This window comes from Octopus sinensis, linkage group LG24 (genome assembly GCF_006345805.1).
Source record: "Octopus sinensis linkage group LG24, ASM634580v1, whole genome shotgun sequence".
Taxonomy (NCBI): Eukaryota; Metazoa; Mollusca; class Cephalopoda; order Octopoda; family Octopodidae; genus Octopus; species Octopus sinensis.
Window position 1 is genome coordinate 849,819 of NC_043020.1, and position 20,182 is coordinate 870,000.

At 40.0% G+C, this 20,182-nt stretch overlaps 1 protein-coding gene across 1 annotated transcript in view; it reads left to right on the top strand.

Annotated features, from left to right (window-relative positions):
- The window catches only part of LOC115224035 (alpha-(1,6)-fucosyltransferase), a 248,718-nt gene that overhangs the window by 133,685 nt on the left and 94,851 nt on the right, over positions 1-20,182 (top strand). Inside the window, exon 3 of the mRNA XM_036513073.1 lies at positions 9,917-10,029. Coding sequence (XP_036368966.1) covers positions 9,917-10,029 — 113 coding nt within the window. The remainder of the gene's footprint in view (positions 1-9,916; positions 10,030-20,182) is intronic.

The window sequence follows — 20,182 nt, forward strand, 5'->3', positions numbered from 1 at the left end:
GAGGTGTGGGTGTGTGTGTGGGTGTGTGGTGGGGGCGAGGTGTGGGTGTGTACATGTGGGTGTGTATATGTGTGTGTGTGGTGGGGGCGTGATGTGGGTGTGTATGTGTGTGGTGGGGGCGAGGTGGGGTGTGTATGTGTGTGGTGTGGTGTGTATGTGTGTGGTGGTGGTGGGGGCGAGGTGTGTGTGGTGTGGTGGTGGGGGCGAGGTGTGGGTGTGTACATGTGGGTGTGTATATGTGTGTGTGTGTGGTGGGGGCGTGATGTGGGTGTGTATGTGTGTGGTGGGGGCGAGGTGTGGGTGTATGTGTGTGGTGTGGGTGTGTATGTGTGTGGTGGGGGTGTGTATGTGTGTGTGGGGGCGAGGTGTGTGTGGGTGTGTGGTGGGGGCGAGGTGTGGGTGTGTACATGTGGGTGTGTATATGTGTGTGTGTGGTGGGGGCGTGATGTGGGTGTGTATATGTGTGTGTGGGGGCGAGGTGTGGGTGTGTACATGTGGGTGTGTATATGTGTGTGTGGGGGCGAGGTGGGGTGTGTATGTGTGTGGTGGGGGCGAGGTGGGGGTGTATGTGTGGTGGGGGTGTATGTGTGTGTGTGTGTGTGGGTGTGTGGTGGGGGCGAGGTGTGTGTGTGGGTGTGTGGTGGGGGTGTGTATGTGTGGTGGGGGCGAGGTGTGGGTGTGTGTGTGGGTGTGTGGTGGGGGCGAGGTGTGGGTGTGTACATGTGGGTGTGTATATGTGTGTGTGGGGGCGAGGTGTGGGTGTGTGTGTGGGTGTGTGGTGGGGGTGTGTATGTGTGTGTGTGTGTGGGGGCGAGGTGGGGGTGTATGTGTGTGGTGTGGGTGTGTATGTGTGGTGGGGGCGAGGTGTGGGTGTGTGTGTGGTGTGGTGGGGGCGAGGTGTGGGTGTTGTGTGTGGTGTGGGTGTGTATATGTGTGTGTGTGGTGGGGTCGTGATGTGGGTGTGTATGTGTGTGGGTGTGTGGTGGGGGCGAGGTGGGGTGTGTATGTGTGTGTGGTGGGGGTGTGTATGTGTGTGGTGGGGGCGAGGTGTGTGTGTGGGTGTGTGGTGGGGGCGAGGTGTGGGTTGTGTACATGTGGGTGTGTATATGTGTGTGTGTGGTGGGGGCGTGATGTGGGTGTGTATGTGTGTGGTGGGGGCGAGGTGGGGGTGTATGTGTGTGTGGGTGTGTGTGTATGTGTGTGGTGGGGGCGAGTTGTGGGTGTGTATATGTGTGTGTGGGGGTGTGGGTATGTGTGTGGTGGGGGCGAGGTGTGTGTGTGGGTGTGTGGTGGGGGCGAGGTGTGGGTGTGTACATGTGGGTGTGTATATGTGTGTGTATGTGTGTGGTGGGGGCGTGATGTGGGTGTGTATGTGTGTGTGTTGTGTGTGTGGTGGGGGCGAGTTGTGGGTGTTGTATGTGTGTGTGTGTGTGGTGGGGGCGTGATGTGGGTGTGTATGTGTGTGGTGGGGGCGAGTTGTGGGTGTGTATATGTGTGTGTATGTGTGGTGGGGGCGTGATGTGGGTGTGTAGGTGTGTGGGTGTGTATATATATTTAGGGTGTTTGGTTTGTATGCGTAGAGTGTCCTCCTTTTAGGGTGTCTTAATGCTGGGTGTGTGGATGTGTGTAGGTGTGGGTGTGTGTAGGTGTTGTGTGTGTGGGGGCGGTGCATCTATTGAAAGTATTTGTGCGTGTGTGTATCTGCATTGAATGGATGTGGGTGTGCGTGTGTTGGCTGTGTAGAGTGTGGGTGTGTCTGTGTGTGTGCATGTGTACCTCTTTGCTGGATGATTTCGAGTGTGTGTGTGTGTATGTGTGTGCAAGCGTGTGCATGTGTATGAAGGGTGTCTATGTAGTTGAGTGTGTGTGTATATGTGTATCTGTGTCAAATGGATTTCTGCGTGTATGCATGTGTGTCTCCGTTGACACACACTTGAGTGTACATGCACATGTATCTGCGTTGAATGGATAGGAGTGTGTATGTGTGGTTAGGTTTGTGTGTGTGTGTGTGCGTATGTGTGCGTTTGAAGGGTGTCTATGTGATTGAGAGAGTATGTGTGCACACTCATGTGTGTGTGTGTGTTGGCTATATTTAAGTGTGTGCGTGTATTTCTGTATTCGGGGGATGGAGTTTAAGTGTGTGTGTATGTATGTGTATGTATGTGTGTGTTTGTGTGTTTCTGTATTCAGAGGATGGAGTATAAGTGCGTGTGTGTATGTATGTATGTGTGTGTGTGTGTGTGTGTTGGCTGTATTTAAGCGTGTGTATTTCTGCATTGACAGGATGGAGTATAACTGTGTGTGTGTATGTATGTATGTATGTGTGTGTGTGTGTGTGTGTGTTGGCTATATTTAAGCGTGTGTATTTCCGTATCCAGGTGATGGAGTATAAGTGTGTGTGTGTGTGTGCATGCGTGTGTGTGTGTGTGTGTGTGTTGGCTATATTTAAGCGTGTGTATTTCCGTATCCAGGTGATGGAGTATAAGTGTGTGTGTGTGTGTGTGTGCAACTTATATATCTCTGTATATCTGTTGTTTGCATTCCAGTATACGTTTAGTGGATTTTCATGTTTGATTCAATATTTGTCCACATTTTGTGTATGTATATATGTATGTGCATGGGTATTTGCATGCATGCAAGCGAGTGTCTCTGTGCTGATGTGTTTGTGTGCATTATTACCATGTGGTATACATGTGAACATCTCTGTTTACACGACTCCATGTCGCTTTCATTATGCTGCTTTTTATTTTTGTGGGGGGTTTTTTTTGCTGCCCCCTTTATTTTTTATTTTATTTTCCTCACTAATCCATCAGCTGTGTTCGGTATTAGTTGAGCTAAATTACTGTAATAGCCCGACACCAATAAATTCTTTTTGAGCTTGGCGGATTTGCCTGTTATTAAACAAATCAAGGAGAGCAAAAAAAAATGCCGGTGCTTCATGAACAAAAAAAATAATAAACACATTTAAGATGTAAAATGAAAGAGAGAGAGCAAACGGGAGGAAGAAGAAGGAGAGAGGGGGATGTATGTCCCTTGGAGTGCATCTGTGGTTAAGTCACTGCCTTTGTACTACAAGGAAAACACAAATAGCGTTAATAGAATTATAGGAGGGAAGGATGAAGGTGAGAGAATAAGACGGAGGGGTTGAGGTATGGAATTAAAAAGCAGAGGAAAATGCACAGTTTTTTCCTCCTGGTTAGCGGTTGGTGACCAATGTAAATTATAATTCACCAAAAGATGTCTTTTAATATTAGTTCTTTTCATCGTCGTCCACTGACTGGAATTACAAATCTAGACTAAGTGATGAATTAGCCCCTTTGGTAGTCATATTCTTGGTGGCAGCAACAGCACCAGCAGCAGCAGCAGCGGTGGTGCTGGTGGTGGTGGTGGTGGTAGTTGCTGTGGCATTGTGATGGTGGTGGTAGTGGTGGTGGTTGCTGATGTGGTGGTGATCGTTGTGGTGATAGTTGACGTTGTGGCAATCATGGTGGTGGTTGTGGTGTTGGTGGTGGTGGTGGTGATGCTGGTAGTTGATGTGACAGTGTGATGACGGTGGTTGTAGTGGTGGTGGTTGCTGATGTGGTGGTGATCGTTGTGGTGATAGTTGACGTTGTGGCAATCATGGTGGTGGTTGTGGTGTTGGTGGTGGTGGTGGTGGTGATGCTGGTAGTTGATGTGACAGTGTGATGGCGGTGGTTGTAGTGGTGGTGATTGCTGATGTGGTGGTGATCGTTGTGGTGATAGTTGACGTTGTGGCAATGGTGGTGGTGGTTGTGGTGTTGGTGGTGGTGGTAGTGGTGGTGGTGGTGATGCTGGTAGTTGATGTGACAGTGTGATGGTGGTGATCGTTGTGGTGATAGTTGACGTTGTGGTAGTGGTGGCGGTGGTTGTGGTGGTGATGATGGTGATTGTTGTTGTGGTGGTGGGTGTGGTCATGCCGATGGTAATTGCAATGAGTGTTGTGGGTGATGTGGTGGTGTAGGTGATGGTTGGGGTTTGTTGGTGCTGCTGTTGGGTGGGGTTTGGTGGTGTTGTAGAGCTGGCATTGTGTTAGTGGTAGCACTTGTAATGGTGGTTGGTGTTGTGGTAGCTGGTGTCATTCTAGTAATAGTGGTGGTGGTGGTGGTGGTGGTGGTGGTGGTCGTGCTGGTGATTGATGTAGTTTTCCATTCTCTCTGAATGCTCAATTTCCAGTGTGTGTGTGTGTGTACGTATATAAGAGAGGATTATATCTTGGTGTGTGTATGTGCCTATAAGTGTGTGTGTGTGTGTGTGTGTGTGTGTTTGCTTGAGTATCTGTATGTTTCACAGACTGTTGGGAAAAAAACCTCAAAGTAATTGATTGAAATATATATGTATATATATACACACACACATATACATACATACACATACATATATACATACATACATACATATATATATATATATATATATTTATATATATATATATATATATAATATATTAATATATAATATATATATGTGTATATGTATATGATATATATATATGTGTATATGTATATATATATATATATATATATATGTATATATATATATATATATATATATAATATATATATTATATATATATATATATGTTTTGGAATGTGCAATGCTAAGATGTGCATGTGGCATCTTGTGGTGTGTGTGTGTGTGTGTCTAGAATCTTTCAAGAATATTGAAGGTAGAAGAGGTGTTAATTGCAATGGCGGTGGTGGTGGTGGGGAAACTGGGTTGCGCTCAACTTCAGTATTTTGCTGGTACCCAACTTTATTGGCCCTTTGAAGGGGTCAATAACAAAGTGAGCCGGTTCGGGCAACAACAACAACAACAATATTTTGACCGAGACACCATAACAGCATTGGCAGACCCCGCCACCCCCCCCCCTCTTACACTCTCTCTCTCCCTCTCTCTCTCTTGCCCTCCTCCCCCCTCACTCCCTTCAACCCCCTCGTGCCGCCATATTTACTAAGATTAATACTTCCAAGTAATTTCATGATAAAACATAGAGAGAGGAAAGGAAAACCAGAATAAAGGATGCCTGATGCTGTTCCGATCAAAGCGGTCTTTCTGTGTGTGTGTGTGTGTGTGTGTGTGTGTGTGTGTGTTGTGTTTGTGTGTGTGTGTGTGCGCGCGTTTGTATGTGTGTGGTGTGTGCGTGTGTGTGTAAAATATTATTTGTATATATGAATATATGAGTATATCTCTAAATATGTGCTGGTGTGTGTAAATATATATATATATATATATATATATATATATATATATATATATATATATATATATATATATGTATGCATATACATATATATGTGTATATTAGTATATGTTCATCTGTGTATGTATGTGTGTGTATGTAAATATATGGGTACATGTGTGAGTATTAATAAATATATAAGCTTGTGTGTATAAATATATATATGTGTGTATGTGTATACATATATATATATGTATATTAGTATATGATCATCTGTGTATATGTGTGTGTGTGTGTGTGTGTGTTGTGTGTTTGTGTGTGTGTGTGTGTGCCGCGTGTATGGTGTGGTGTGTGTGCGTGTGTGTGTAAATATATATTTGTATATATGAATATATGAGTATATCTCTAAATATGTGCTGGTGTGGTGTAAATATATTATATATATTATATATATATATATATATATAGATATAATATATATAAATATATAGTATGCATATACATATATATGTGGTATATTAGTATATGTTCATCTGTGTATGTAGTGTGTGTGTATGTAAATATATGGGTACAGTGTGTGAGTATTAATAAATATATAAGCTTGTGTGTATAAATATATATGTTGTGGTATGTGTATACATATATATATATGTATATTAGTATATGATCATCTGTGTATATGTGTGTGTGGTGTGTGTGTGTGTGTGTGTGTGTAAATGTATGGGTACATGTGTGAGTATTAATAAATACATGAGTGTGTGTGTGTAATATATATATATGTGTATGCGTATACATATATATATATATTTGTATATTAGTATATGTTCATCGGTATATGTATGTGTGTGTGTGTGTGTATGTAAATATATGGGTACATGTGTGAATATTAATAAATATACGAGCATGTGTGTGGGTAAATAGATATTTGTTTGTATATGAATACATGTGTACCTGAGTGTATGAATATGTATGTGTGTGACTGTGTTAAATGGGTATTTGTGTGTATTAATATAATATTTTTTTGCATTAATATATTTATATCTGAATGTATCTCTTTACTCTTTTACTCTTTTACTTGTTTCAGTCATTTGACTGCAGCCATGCTGGAGCACCGCCTTTAGTCGAGCAAATCGACCCCGGGACTTATTCTTTGTAAGCCCAGTACTTATTCTATCGGTCTCTTTTTGCCGAACCGCTAGTGACGGGAACGTAAACACACCAGCATCGGTTGTCAAGCAATGCTAGGGGGACACAAACGAACACAAAACAAACATACACACACTTATATATATATACATATATACGACAGGCTTCTTTCAGTTTCCGTCTACCAAATCCACTCACAAGGCATTGGTCGGCCCGGGGCTATAGCAGAAGACACTTGCCCAAGATGCCACGCAGTGGGACTGAACCCGGAACCATGTGGTTGGTTAGCAAGCTACTTACAACACAGCCACTCCTGCGCCTATGAATATATGTGTTGTTTGTATGGAAAAATGGGTGTGTATGTGTGTAAATATATAATTGTGTGTGTATATAAATATGTGTATCTGAGTGTATGAATATATAAGAAGCTTGCTTCCCAACCACATTGTTCCAGGTTCAGTCCCACTACACAGCACCTTAGGCAAGTGTGTCTTCGATTATATCCCAGTACACATGTATTCATATACAAACAAATATCTATTTACCCACACACACGCTCGTGTATTTATTAATACACACACATGTACCCATAAATTTACATACACACACACACACACATATATACACCGATGAACATAACCTCTGTCTTCATCCCAATCTACTACCCTGACATTTTCTTAAGGGGTGGGTTGTATTTGATTATGGGGCAATCTAATACTAGACTGGTACTTTATTTTATTGACCTCAAAGAAATGAAAGGCAAAGTTAACCTTGCCACGATTTTAATTCATGAACATCATAATAATAATAATTCTTTCTACTAAAAGCACAAAGCCTGAAATTTGGTGGGGGAGGGGACTAGTCGATTACATGAACCCCAGTGTTTCACTGGTACTTAATTTATTGACCCCCAAAAGGACGAAAGGCAAAGTCAACCTTGGAAAAATTTGAACTCAGAACGTAGGGATAGGTGAAAAACAGCTCAGTGCTTCAACCAGCTTACTAACGATTCTGCCAGCTTGCCACCTTTAGAACAAAATACTGGTTTCTAATTTACACTCAAGGCCAGCAATTTTGAAGAAAAGGATTCGGTTAATGTCATTGACCCCCAGTATTTGGCTAGTACTTTATTTTATCTACTCTGAAAGGATGAAAGGCATAGTTGGCTTTGGTATCATTTGAACTCAAAATATACCATAAAACCCCATGTAATTTGTGCACCTGAGTAATTTACGCAGGTGATTTTTCAGGATAAAATTTATTAAAAAAAAGCTTCTACTCATGTAAAATTCGCACCCAAAAGTTTTCAGAATTACTGATATAGCCAGAGGAAGAAGGCTTTCAATTTAGTTACATTTAGCATAATTTCACTTAATTATGATTAGATTTTATTAAATTTTCATTAAATAAAAATAATTTCTATTTAACAGGTGTCACATTGAAAGCTATTAAATTACAAAGCGTTTGTGTTGTTTATAATAAACTTTATTTTACATTTCTTGCCCACGAGAGATTATGTCCGATCTTTAGCACACTGCTGTATGTCTTCTCAATTCATAATCACAGGAAAAGTTGTTGATAATTACCAAAAAAACCGAAGCTGATAAATACGCACAGGTGTTGCAAATTAAGGTTAATTACCAATAAACATCAGCTTGGATGACACTTTTGCTCAACCGACAGAAGGTGACCGATCAAACTGATTATCATCATTTAGCGTCTGCTTTCCATGCTTGCATGGGTTGGACGGTTCAACTGGGGTCTGTGAAGCCAGAAGGCTGCATCAGGCCTGGTCTGATCTGGCAGAGTTTCTACGGCTGGATGCCCTTCCTAACGCCAACCACTCCGCGAGTGTAGTGGGTGCTTTTTACGTGCCACCCGCACAGGAGCCAGATGGAGCTGGCAAACGGCCACGAACGGATGGTGCTTTTACGTGCCACCGGCACGGGGGCCAGCAGAATTCTTTTCTGCCTAGTCTTGTCGGAACCTTTGATATGGAATATCGAAATTTTGATTCCTTTTACACTTATAAAATGTCAAGCAAACTTAAAAATTTGTCGTTACTGTTGATGTCAGTGTGGGCAGAACTTATGAATGGTTTACTGCAAAGGAGAAATTAAATATACTCTTACTCTTTTACTTGTTTCAGTCATTTGACTGTGGCCATGCTGGAGCACCGCCTTTAATCGAGCAATTCGACCCCGGGGCTTATTCTTTTGTAAGCCCTGTACTTATTCTATCGGTCTCTTTTGCCGAACCGCTAAGTAACAGGGACATAAACACACCAGCATCGGTTGTCAAGCAATGCTAGGGGGACAAACACAGACACACAAACACACACACACACACATATATATATATATGTACGACAGGCTTCTTTCAGTTTCCGTCTACCAAATCCACTCACAAGGCTTTGGTCGGCCCGAGGCTATAGTAGAAGACACTTGCCCAAGATGCCACGCAGTGGGACTGAACCCAGAACCATGTGGTTCGTAAGCAAGCTACTTACCACACAGCCACTCCTATGCTGATAGGTAGAAACTCTAAGCAATGTAAAATATGGCCCAGACTGTGTTTACCAGCATGAATGTCAGACTTCAAAAAGTAGTTAACCTTTTAATGGTTTTAGTAAATTTATACAGAAAATGTAAGCATTGTACCGTCCAGCATAAATAAGTCAACTTCATTATATTTAAGCCATTTTTTTTTCTGTAAAAGCCTATTCTGACAGTAAATGAGTCAACTTCTGATACAAAGGTTTATGTTTTGGGCATCTTTTTTGCAGCAAAAACAATTTCAAAAAGAATTCTGGAAACAATCTACTCGTGTAATTTACGCACCTGCTAAAGTTTATTTACATATTTGCAAAAAAAACAAAAAAAACACATGGGTTTTTACAGTAGTAGTAGTAGTAGTAGTTGTAGTAGTAGTAATAATAATAATAAATAATAATAATAATAATAACAATAATAACCTTTTCTGCTCTAGGCACAAGGCCCAAAATTTGGGGGGAGGGGGCCAGTCGATTAGATCGACTCCAGTACTCAACTGGTACTTAATTTATCAACCCCTGAAAGGATGAAAGGCAAAGTCGACCTCGGCAGAATTTGAACTCAGAATGTAAAGACGAATGAAATGCTGCTAAGCCTTTTGCCCAGCGTGCTAAAGATTCTGCCAGCTCACCACCTTGATAATAATTATAATAATGATTTCAAATTTTGGTACAAGGCCAGCAAGTTTGGATGAGGGGGGGGGGGGGCGAGTCGATTACATTGACCCCCATCCCCACCCATGTTCAACTGGTACATTTTTTATCGACCCCCAAAAGGATGAAAGGCAAAGTCAACCTTGGCGATATTTGAACTCTGAACGTTAAGTCAGAAGAAATACTGTTATGCATTTTGTCTCTCATCATAACAATCCTTCCAGCTCACTGCCTTAAAAATAACAACAACAACAATAATGATTATGATGACGATGATGATGATCATGATGATGATGATGATGATGATGATAACGTCCTCTGTGACTAAAGCAATATTAACACTCTTTCGTTTCTTTTCTTTTCAGAGATATTCATCTAAATCCAGTTTCGAAGGATGTTAAAAGTCTACGTGAACGGCTTGAGATGGCCACCCTTGAACTAAAGGGATTGGCAGAGAAGAAAAATGTTTCTTCCACCTGTAAGTTTATCTTTTCTTTTTCTCCTTTCTTTTCTTCATTAATATGGCAGCCAGGGTGGCTAGATCGGGTGGAAGTGTACTGAGCAGAACATGTGCTTCGGGTTTCAATCCCTACTCCATGATACCTTGAGGAAGTGTTATCCACAGTAACCTCTTAACGGGGACATAAACACACCTGGCCTCTGTGTCTAAATCAGTGGTTCTCTGCTGGGGTGCATATGGCCCTTGGTGGGGTCAACATAAGATTTTGCTGTCATAATTTATGTGCAATTAAATGGTCTTATTTCTACAAGAATGGTATGAGGGGGTTAAGTTGACTGATATTTTATGAATGCAGTGTTTGCGATAGAGTGGACTCTACTGCTACAGGGACTTCCCCTATCCCAAGTTAGACCTGGCAACAGATTAATTCTACCATTCACAACAGGAACGGGTTCTTGCATTGATTGGCTTCTACACAGTTTCCACCTCCTGAATTTTCACTCATAAGATTTTGACCAATCCGAGGTGCCATGCTGTGGGATTGAACCTGTGGCCATTTAGTTGTGAACTGCACTGTTTGACCATAGCTGCATCCACCCAGTAATCAATCTTCTCAGTTATCTCTCTTACCAGACTCTGATAGAAATAAGACATTTTGATTTTGTTAATGTGAAGCCGACACACACCTGCACACACACACACACACACACACACACACACACACACACACACAGAGTCTTCAACTTTAGTCTTTTGCACATTTGCATGTGTGTGTTGTTGTTGTTGCTGTGTTGTAATGCTTTGACTTTTTTTGTTTTTGTTTTTGTTTTCTTCTTTGAACGATTCTGTTTACCATTCCTACCGCGGTCTTCTCACCAAATTCCTCCTCCTGTTTCATTTTCTCCCAGCGAGAAAGGCAGTCTCGTTACATTTTGCACCTGCTTTACCTTTCGTAAATATTAAAAAGAAATTTCAACAGTTCACAAGAAGAATACTTCAGATGACTGGTGCTATTTTAGTCCTGTGTTTATAAGAAGCAGATCAATCCTAATCTCCACATTAATTTTTTATACACACACACACATATATACACACATATACACACACATATATTTTGTGTCTATTGATTAATTCTCTTCTGTGTACAGCAATATCTGCTTCTGCTAAACTAATACCATAGAAATGTGTTTACTATGAACTCTAAGACTGCATTATAGTGTCTTGCACTGACCTTCTCATTACTGGCATCAGCTGTATTTCTGTTGCAGCAGTTGTATGGCTACGCGGCAGAATTGTTAGCCTGCCGGGCAAAATGCTTAATGGCATTTCCCGCGTGCCTTTACGTTCTGAGTTCAAATCCCACTGGGGTTGACTCTGCCTTTCATCCTCTCAGGGTCAGTAATATAACTACTCATCATCATCATTGTTCGACCGTGGTTGAGACAATGGAATTTACCATGCTACGCCAGACTTCACGGTCCATCATGCCTGTATCCCTGGAGATTACATCAGGGAAGGAGAGTGTGCGCCCTCTGGTATCGCAAGCAGATGGCTTCCAGAGGAGAATAATAATAATAATAATAATAATAATAATAATAATAATGATCATTGTTTGACTGTGGTCGAGACAATGGAATTTACCATGCTACGCCAGACTTCACGGTCCATCATGGCATTATGGAGGTCCTGTTGCTCGATGCCTGTATCCCTGGAGATTACAGCAGGGTAGGAGAGTGTGCGCCCTCTGGTATTGCGAGTAGATGGCTTCCAGAGGAGAAGAGTAGAAATTACCTCGTTTTCAGCTCTACAACAATGTCCAGCAAACTGGACTCTCCTAGCTTTCACAAGAGATGACACAGGTGGTAGTTTCCCATATATTTGCATTTTGGTTGGATGACGCTTCCACGAGAGATTTTGAGCTCTCATAAGGAGGCGAGTGTAGGTTCCATCCAACCACCTCTCAAGCTTCTTTGATAACGTCCAGGTTTCTGAGCCTTATAGTAGAATTGGTTCGACTGTGGCTTTGAAGATTTCAAGTTTGAAGTCTCTACTTAGATTTGATGACCAGATCTTATGCACACTAGTTGAGTACTGAGGTCAATATAATCGACTCCCCCCACCCGCACCTCACCCCTCCAATTACTGGCCTTGTGCCAAAATTTGAAACCAATGTGTGTGTGTGTGTGTGGTGAGAGGGCAGAATCATTAGCGCAGCAGGCAAAATGCTTGACTGTAATTTGTCGGTGAGCTGGCAGAATGGTTAGCACACCGGGTGAAAAGTGTAGCCGTATTTCGTCTGCCGTTACATTCTGAGTTCAAATTCCGCCGAGGTCAACTTTGCCTTTCATTCTTTCGGGGTCGATTAAATAAGCACCAGTTTCGCACTGGGGTTAATATAATCGACTTAATCTGTTTGTCTGTCCGTGTTTGTCCCCTCTGTGTTTAGCCCCTTGTGGGTAGTAAAGAAATAGGTATTTCATCTGTCTTGATGTTTTAGGTTCAAATTCCGCTAAGGCCTGCTTTGCTTTTCATCTTTCCATGGTCAATAAAATAATTACTAGTTGAACACAGAAAGTCAATGCAGAGTAAGAGTATTAAAAAACACTGCACTTCTCTGCCAAGCCATGTCGAGTCTGTGCGGGACATAGTAGGCTCATCAAACTAGTACGATCTCCAACTCAAATTCGCAACCTCCACATCAGACTGTGGTTACTGGGGAGAACATGCTGAGGCCCTTGCCTTGCAGTGGATTGAACATACACAACCCAATCCAATATTATTGTAGTTTTTCTTCGTAGTTGGTGGAGAGTGTCTTTGCAGTGAAATGCCATGTTTTCTGAATACCCCCTAGTTTTAATCTTGAATTTTGGTGGGTAAAAAAAGGGGTGAGTATTATACATAAATTTTAATGTTCATATTTGATCTGTATTAAATGGCTAAGTCACCTTTTTGATGCGAAGGGATGCAACTCGTGACACCAGCATGTACAAACAAACATGGTTTGTTTTTTTTTGCAATCAATATATATATAGTAAACACAAGGTCTTCTCTCTCTCTCCCTCTTTCTCTCCCTCTCTCTGGAATATTACTCTTCCTGCATTAATGTGCAATATGCATGCCAATTTGTCAAGTTTTGCTAATGTGTCACAGGTCACTGGTGCAGAACATCTCTCATAAATTCATTGTTTGTTTGAACTTTTTTCTGTCCCTGCGTTCCCACGGCATTATTGCAGTCGGTAGGTTTGACAACGATATATATCAACCAAACGAGAAATATTCCCGGAAACACAGAAACTTAAATCTATCATGAATACGACATATGGAGTAACGGAACCGTAATGGCCTGCAGCTGAGTCTAAAGATCATTATCTTCCTTGGAATTAATTCTTCTTTTTTTCCCTTTCTTTATTTGTTTATGTATTATTGGCATGCGGCAGGGATGGAGGGGTGGGAAACGGTTCAACATGTATTCTAAGATCTTTTTTATTTATCGGTGGATATTGGAGTTGGGGGGTGGGGGTGGCGAGTGTAGGAGACGGTAGAGGATCGCATGTATTTGGATAGCTTTGTTTTTTTGGGGGTCCCCCCGACTTCTCCGGCGTTTTCTTCCCCCCTTTTTACAGAAAGCAATAACTCAAGGTCTTTGTGTTTTCTGATTCAGCAATAAAGCAGGGAAAAACTTGTTTGTCACTTGCCTCCTGTTTGTGCGTTCACACACACATTATACACATGCGTGTGTGTGTGTGTGTGTGTATACATATATATATATATATACGTGCACACACACGTGCACACATTTGCACAGGCACATACCTGCACACACACACCTGCATACCCCCCCCACACATACATACATTATACACATACATGTCTCTGTGTGTATATATATACATACTTGCACACACATACGTGCACACACCTGCACATGCACATACCTGCACACACACCTGCATACCCCCCACAAACATACACACATTATACGCATACATGTCTGTGTATATATATTATATGTGTGTGTGTGTGTGTATATATATATATATATATATGTGTGTATATATATGTATATGTGTGTGTATATATATACATATATATATATGTATATACATACTTGCACACACACACGTGCACACACCTGCATACCCCACACTCACACACACCTGCTCACCTGCACACAAGTAGGCTATAGTTAACTTGATAGACTGACTGCATTAGACTGTTAACCAGGAGGTCAACAATTTATTGTATGTCTGAGACACTTGTCTGCCAAACAGTAGTCTTTCTAGTTATAGTATGTCTGTGTGTGTGTGTACACACACGTGTGCACGTGTGTGTGTGTGTCCCCGTGTGTTTATTTCCTTTCTGTGTTATGATTAAGAACGCTTTCTCTTTTTTACTTTTTTACCTTTATTATAGCTTAGTGTGCAACTCGTTAGATTAATTGTCGTACCCACATGTGCATATAATTTTTTAATTATCTAAAAGAAAATAAACACAAATAATTATTTATTCGTCTCACTTTGGTTCCATTTCGTTATATTTCATTTTCTTCGATATTTTATTTCCCCACGAACCACATTTTATTCGAATTTCTTTAATTTATCTCTTTATTTAATTTCATTTTTAATTCCCGTATCTCGGCAAATGTTTCTCTAGCAGCAAGTCTAGTCACAACAGAGACCGACAAACTTTCTCCAATTGTTTATTTCGTATCCAAGTTAATTTATTTCCATCCAAAATTCTCTCTCTCTCTCTTTTCTTCAATTCACCATAAAGAAATCAGTCACCAGTCACCACCAAGAGGCTGTCAAGAAATGTTTCATTTCTTAACCTCTAAATTTGCTGAAATAATCATTTCTTCTTGTTCGTTGATGGCTTCTCAATCTTCAGATTGGGTCCTGTTATTGTCAGCTTCAAAGAAATTGGGACTTTCTGGGAAATGAAACAAATTGATTTTTCTCCCCAACAGCCTTCCTAAATGCATATTGCTTCTATTTTTTCTTCGTTTTACCAATTCTTTATTTCTTTTCACTTGAGTGGAGACAATATGCGAACGTACAGGCAGATACAATGGAGATATCCTCTTGCCATTGTAATGAATGGCACAGTGTGTTGGTATGCATTAACAGAAAGAAGAATCTATTTGCCACTGACCAGTGACAGGCATTTCTAGTGAAGGATTTGACTGCTCACTTTTGATTGGATAGTTTTGATATAGATTGCGTAGTAATTCTTCATCTCTTTTCCTCATTCATTCTCTTCTTCCATCCCTTGACATATCTTGGGCACCATCTTCTGTCTTGTTTTCTTGCTAGGAATAAAAGTCTTCTGCCACTTACCCTGGTCCTCCTCTGCTCCATCGTCCCTGGCCATATCTCAGAATGGATTCATAGCTTCTGTTTGATATTTACGTATAAAGTCTATTTTGCTTTTACTGGAAACGAAATTAAGATATAAATGGGCTTTTGTTGTTGTTGTTGCTGTTGCTGCTGTTGTTGTTGTTGTTGTTTTTCTTTATAATGTAAAATGGAAGATAACACAGGCAGCAAAAGATAGTGCAAGTTGCTCGGTAACTAGTAGGATAGATAATAAAGATGAGAGATATATTTGTGGATGGGCAAAAGATGATACAAAGTTGAAAGATGCTGGGGACGAAGGAAATAAATGAGTTGAAGTAATCCAAGAAATAATCCAAATGTGGTTCTATCTGTTAAAAGCTGAAGATAAGGGTCAGCGCTATGCCTTTCTCAACCCTGTCCCATTAAGATTACAGGTGTTTATTCTAAGAAATTCCAGCTGAAAATCAGCAGGATTGGTTACCATCATCATCATCAGCGTCGTCGTTTAACGTCCGCTTTCCATGCTAGCATGGGTTGGACGATTTTGACTGGGGTCTGGTGAACCAGATGGTTGCACCAGGCTCCAATCCCGATTTGGAAGGGTTTCTACAGCTGGATGCCCTTCCTAGCGCCAACCACTCCTAGAGTGCAGTGGGTGCCTTTATGTGCCACCTGTATGAGGGCCAGTCAGGTGGTACTGGCAACGGTCATGGAAAAATCGTGTTTTTTTTTTTATTTACGTGTCACTGGCACACCAGCACAAGTGCCAGTAAGGCGACGCTGGTAACGATCACGCTTGAGTGATGCTTTTTACGTGCCACCTGCACAAACGCCAGTTAGCTGCCCTGGCAACGATATATATATATATATATATATATATATATATCTTTATCAACAGCACTATCATCATAATCAGTTAATGTCCACTTTTCTGTGCTTGCATGGGTTACATGGAATTTGTTGAGGCAGATTTTCTATGGCTGGATACCCTTCCTGTTGTCAACACTTGCCTGTTTCTTTCCAGACAAGGTAATATTTTTCCTGGAAGACTAAAAGCAAACAACCTCCCTTCTATGCTGATGATGATGTACATTTACAACCATTAGGTGATATCTAGACAAGGGTATCTATCCATCTATCTATCTCTCTCTATCTATCTATACACACACACACACACACACACACATTATCATACAGAGTGCGATGGGTAAATTGTTGCCATTTTGCATTTTTAATTTTATGGACTCAACCATATTCTAAAATAAGTCGAAAGGTAAGCTACTATGAATCGGCACGGACTTTCCGGACAACCCAATATATATATATATATATCTTGATCAAGTTGACACTTGCATATCTATTTATTTGTGTGTATGTGTGTGTGTGAGGGGAGTGTATATGTTTGTGTGTGTGTGTGATTGTCAGAGAATGCACTTTATGTCCACCACTGTGGTTACTACACTTCGTTCTGTATTAACTGTTTCCTCTTGTTTGTCAAATCAAACATACACACACACACAGACTCTCACATAAGTATGTGCTCTGTTACATACATACATACATACATACACACCCCCAAATGTGTATGTCCGTATCTGTGTATATCTATGTACGTGCATGTGTGTTTATACACATACTCTCACGCACGATGCTTCCTTCCATGCCATACATTGAGTGAAAGATGATCAAAAATAAAACTCTAATACACAAGTAAATATAATTCAAACTTCAACATATTTTCCTGCCAATTTAAAAAAAAATTTATTTATTTATTTTGATACCAATTTCTTTCTCTGATTAATTTCCTATTTGCTATTATGTTAAAAATGAAGCCATTGAAATTTAATTGGGATGACTTAAAGAATATCCTCTCCGGCACCGTTTCCTGATTCTTCTACTTTATGTTCTTACCTTATTCTTATTCTGTTTTCTATGCTTTATTGGGTTAATCTTAGTTGAAATTCTGAAAAATCTGGAGGTTTTGAAACATCTTCTCAAACTTGGGTATTTTGTTTACTAAAAGAAGGCCATTGGTAGTTAGCAGATGTTACTTAGCTGGACGTCAGGGTCCAATGCAGTTGGTTCTCAGCTGAGGTCCACATGATCCTTAGTGGTCCATATAAGATTTTATTGTTAAAATCCACATGGAATAAGTTGGTTATACTTCTCTGATAACAGCCAGAAATTTCAGGGGTTGGTGTAAGTCAATTACATCAGTGCTCAATTGGTAACTTAGTTTTGTAAGTGCTCCACTGATACTTATTCTATCATTCCCCAAAAGGATGAAAGGCAAAGTCAACCACATAGTTCCGGGTTCAGTCCCACTGCATGGCACCTTGGGCAAGTGTCTTCTACTATAGCCTCAGGCTGACCAAAGCCTTGTGAGTTGATTTGGTAGATGGAAACTGAAAGAAGCCCGTCATATATATGTATGTGTGTGTATATGTTTGTGTGTCTGTGCTTGTCCCTCCATCATCGCTTGACAACTGATGCTGGTGTGTTTACGTCCCCCGTAACTTAGCGGTTCAGCAAAAAGAGACCTATAGAATAATTACTAGGCTTACAAAGAATAAGTCCTGGGGGTCGATCTGCTCGACTAAAAAGGCGGTGCTCCAGCATGGCCGCAGTCAAATGACTGAAACAAGTAAAAGGAAAAAGAAAATACACACATGCAAATGTGTGTGTGTGTCTGTGTGTGTGTGTGTGTGTCTTTGCCTCAAGTGCCTCAAATGACTATCACCAAAACGACTCCAATGTCCACTCAGCCATACCATATCTCCTGCATCCGAATATATTTCTTTACTATCCACAAGGGGCTAAACACAGAGGGGACAAACGGCTTAAGTCGATTATATAGACCCCAGTGCATTACTGGTTCTTAATTTATTGACCCCAAAAGGATGAAAGTCAAAGTCGACCTTGGCGGAATTTGAACTCAGAACGTAAAGACAGACGAAATACCTATTTCTTTACTACCCACAAGGGGCTAAACATAGAGGGGACAAACAAGGACAGACAAACGGATTAAGTCGATTACATCAACCCCAGTGCGTAACTGGTTCTTAATTTATCGACCCCGAAAGGATGAAAGGCAAAGTCGACCTTGGCGGAATTTGAACTCAGAACATAGTGGCAGACAAAATACTGCTAAACATTTCGCCCGGCGTGCTAACGGTTCTGCCAGCTCGCCGCTTCCTGCATCCGAATAACCACATCCAACTGTCTCATCTCATTTCTCGACTCCCTTTCATATGTGTCCCCTACATTAAGACACTTTGTTCCCTTTTGGTGTGTTCAGAATCCCATTAGAATCTTTCTTCTATTTTGCTTGCGATTATTATGTTAATGACAAGATTTCCAAATTCCGCCTTTAAAACATTTCCAAAGAGCAGAGGTAAAATTTATTATATATTACAGATTTAAATCATGTTTAACCCTGTCAGGTTGCAGGTAGTGTGAACAAGAAAAATAAATAAAAATTAAATAGATATTTAAACGAATGTTTTCACATTTGATTTGAAAGAAAGAAAGCTTTTAATATTCTATTTAGTTATACGATTCACATAAAAATATATTTTTATCAGCTCCTTTACGATTTTCATTTAGAAATAATTTAAATAAGAGAAAAAAAAAATTAAGAGAATATAGAATAAAAATAACTATAGAAATATTTTTTAATAAGCAAATAATAAAAAAAAAATGCTGTAAATATAAAGCAAAAGACTAAAAAAATTTTTGAATGTTGTTGATGATATAGAAATATAATTTTCAGTTGAATATCATTTATTAGATTTGAAAATGATATTTTTATTCTCATTGCTTTCAATTTCATTGAATACCAAGTATTATTATTTTTTTTTCCTTTTTTTTAAATCATTTTTAAAAGAGTAATTTAAAAGAACTCAAAACACAGAGCCGCTGAATATAAAAAGCAAAGAATTGAAGCAAGGAGAATCAATTTAAGACAGTAAACCTTCAGGTCCACTTCCAACAAGATCTATTCACAACCAAACACAACCCTTCATTCATAACAAAAATTTCTTTTCTTTTTCCCCCCACTAAATTTAGATTCTATTTTTCTTGTTATTGTTGTTTTACCCCACCCTACACACACACACACACACACACAGACATTCGAATTTGAACATTCTCTATTTATTTAGTTATTTTAATAGAAAGAAAAAAAATTTTTTTTTTTCAGAATTTAAAAAAAAAAAAAATTCTTTTTATTTAAATTTGACAGTTTCTGAGAATTTCTGTGGAAAATCTTTGTTATTTCGTGAATTTTTATTTCTGTTTACATAGTTATTAATAATAGCATTGACCAAATATTTACAACGCTGTTTGTATTGTACATTCTGTGACATCTAAGGTCAGTTCTCTGCAAACACAAGAGCCCAATTCTACCCAATTAAACTCGGTCACGTGACATTTTTCAAGTGATACTTTTGTTGACAGGGTTAAACAGTTTAATGGCTTATGTCGTAGATGGCCAAGATAATCCAATAACCTGACCAGGAAATATTGTATCAACAAATTTGCTAGCAAGTGTACCGCTAACATTAGAGAAATGATCTTCTTTAAATAATGAAATTAAAACTGAACCACAGTTTTATATTGCTTGACACTGTCTGGCTTCCTTCTCTGTCTGTCTGTCTTTCTTGTGTGTGTGTGTGTGTGTAGTTGTATGTTCATATTTATAAAAAAGAAAGACAGTGTATCACAATTCAAGGTTAAGAGTACTCAAATGATAGTGTATGTGTTTATTCAAATAATGTCCCTCACTTACAAGTTCTGTATAAATATGTATACACACACATATATATACACACATA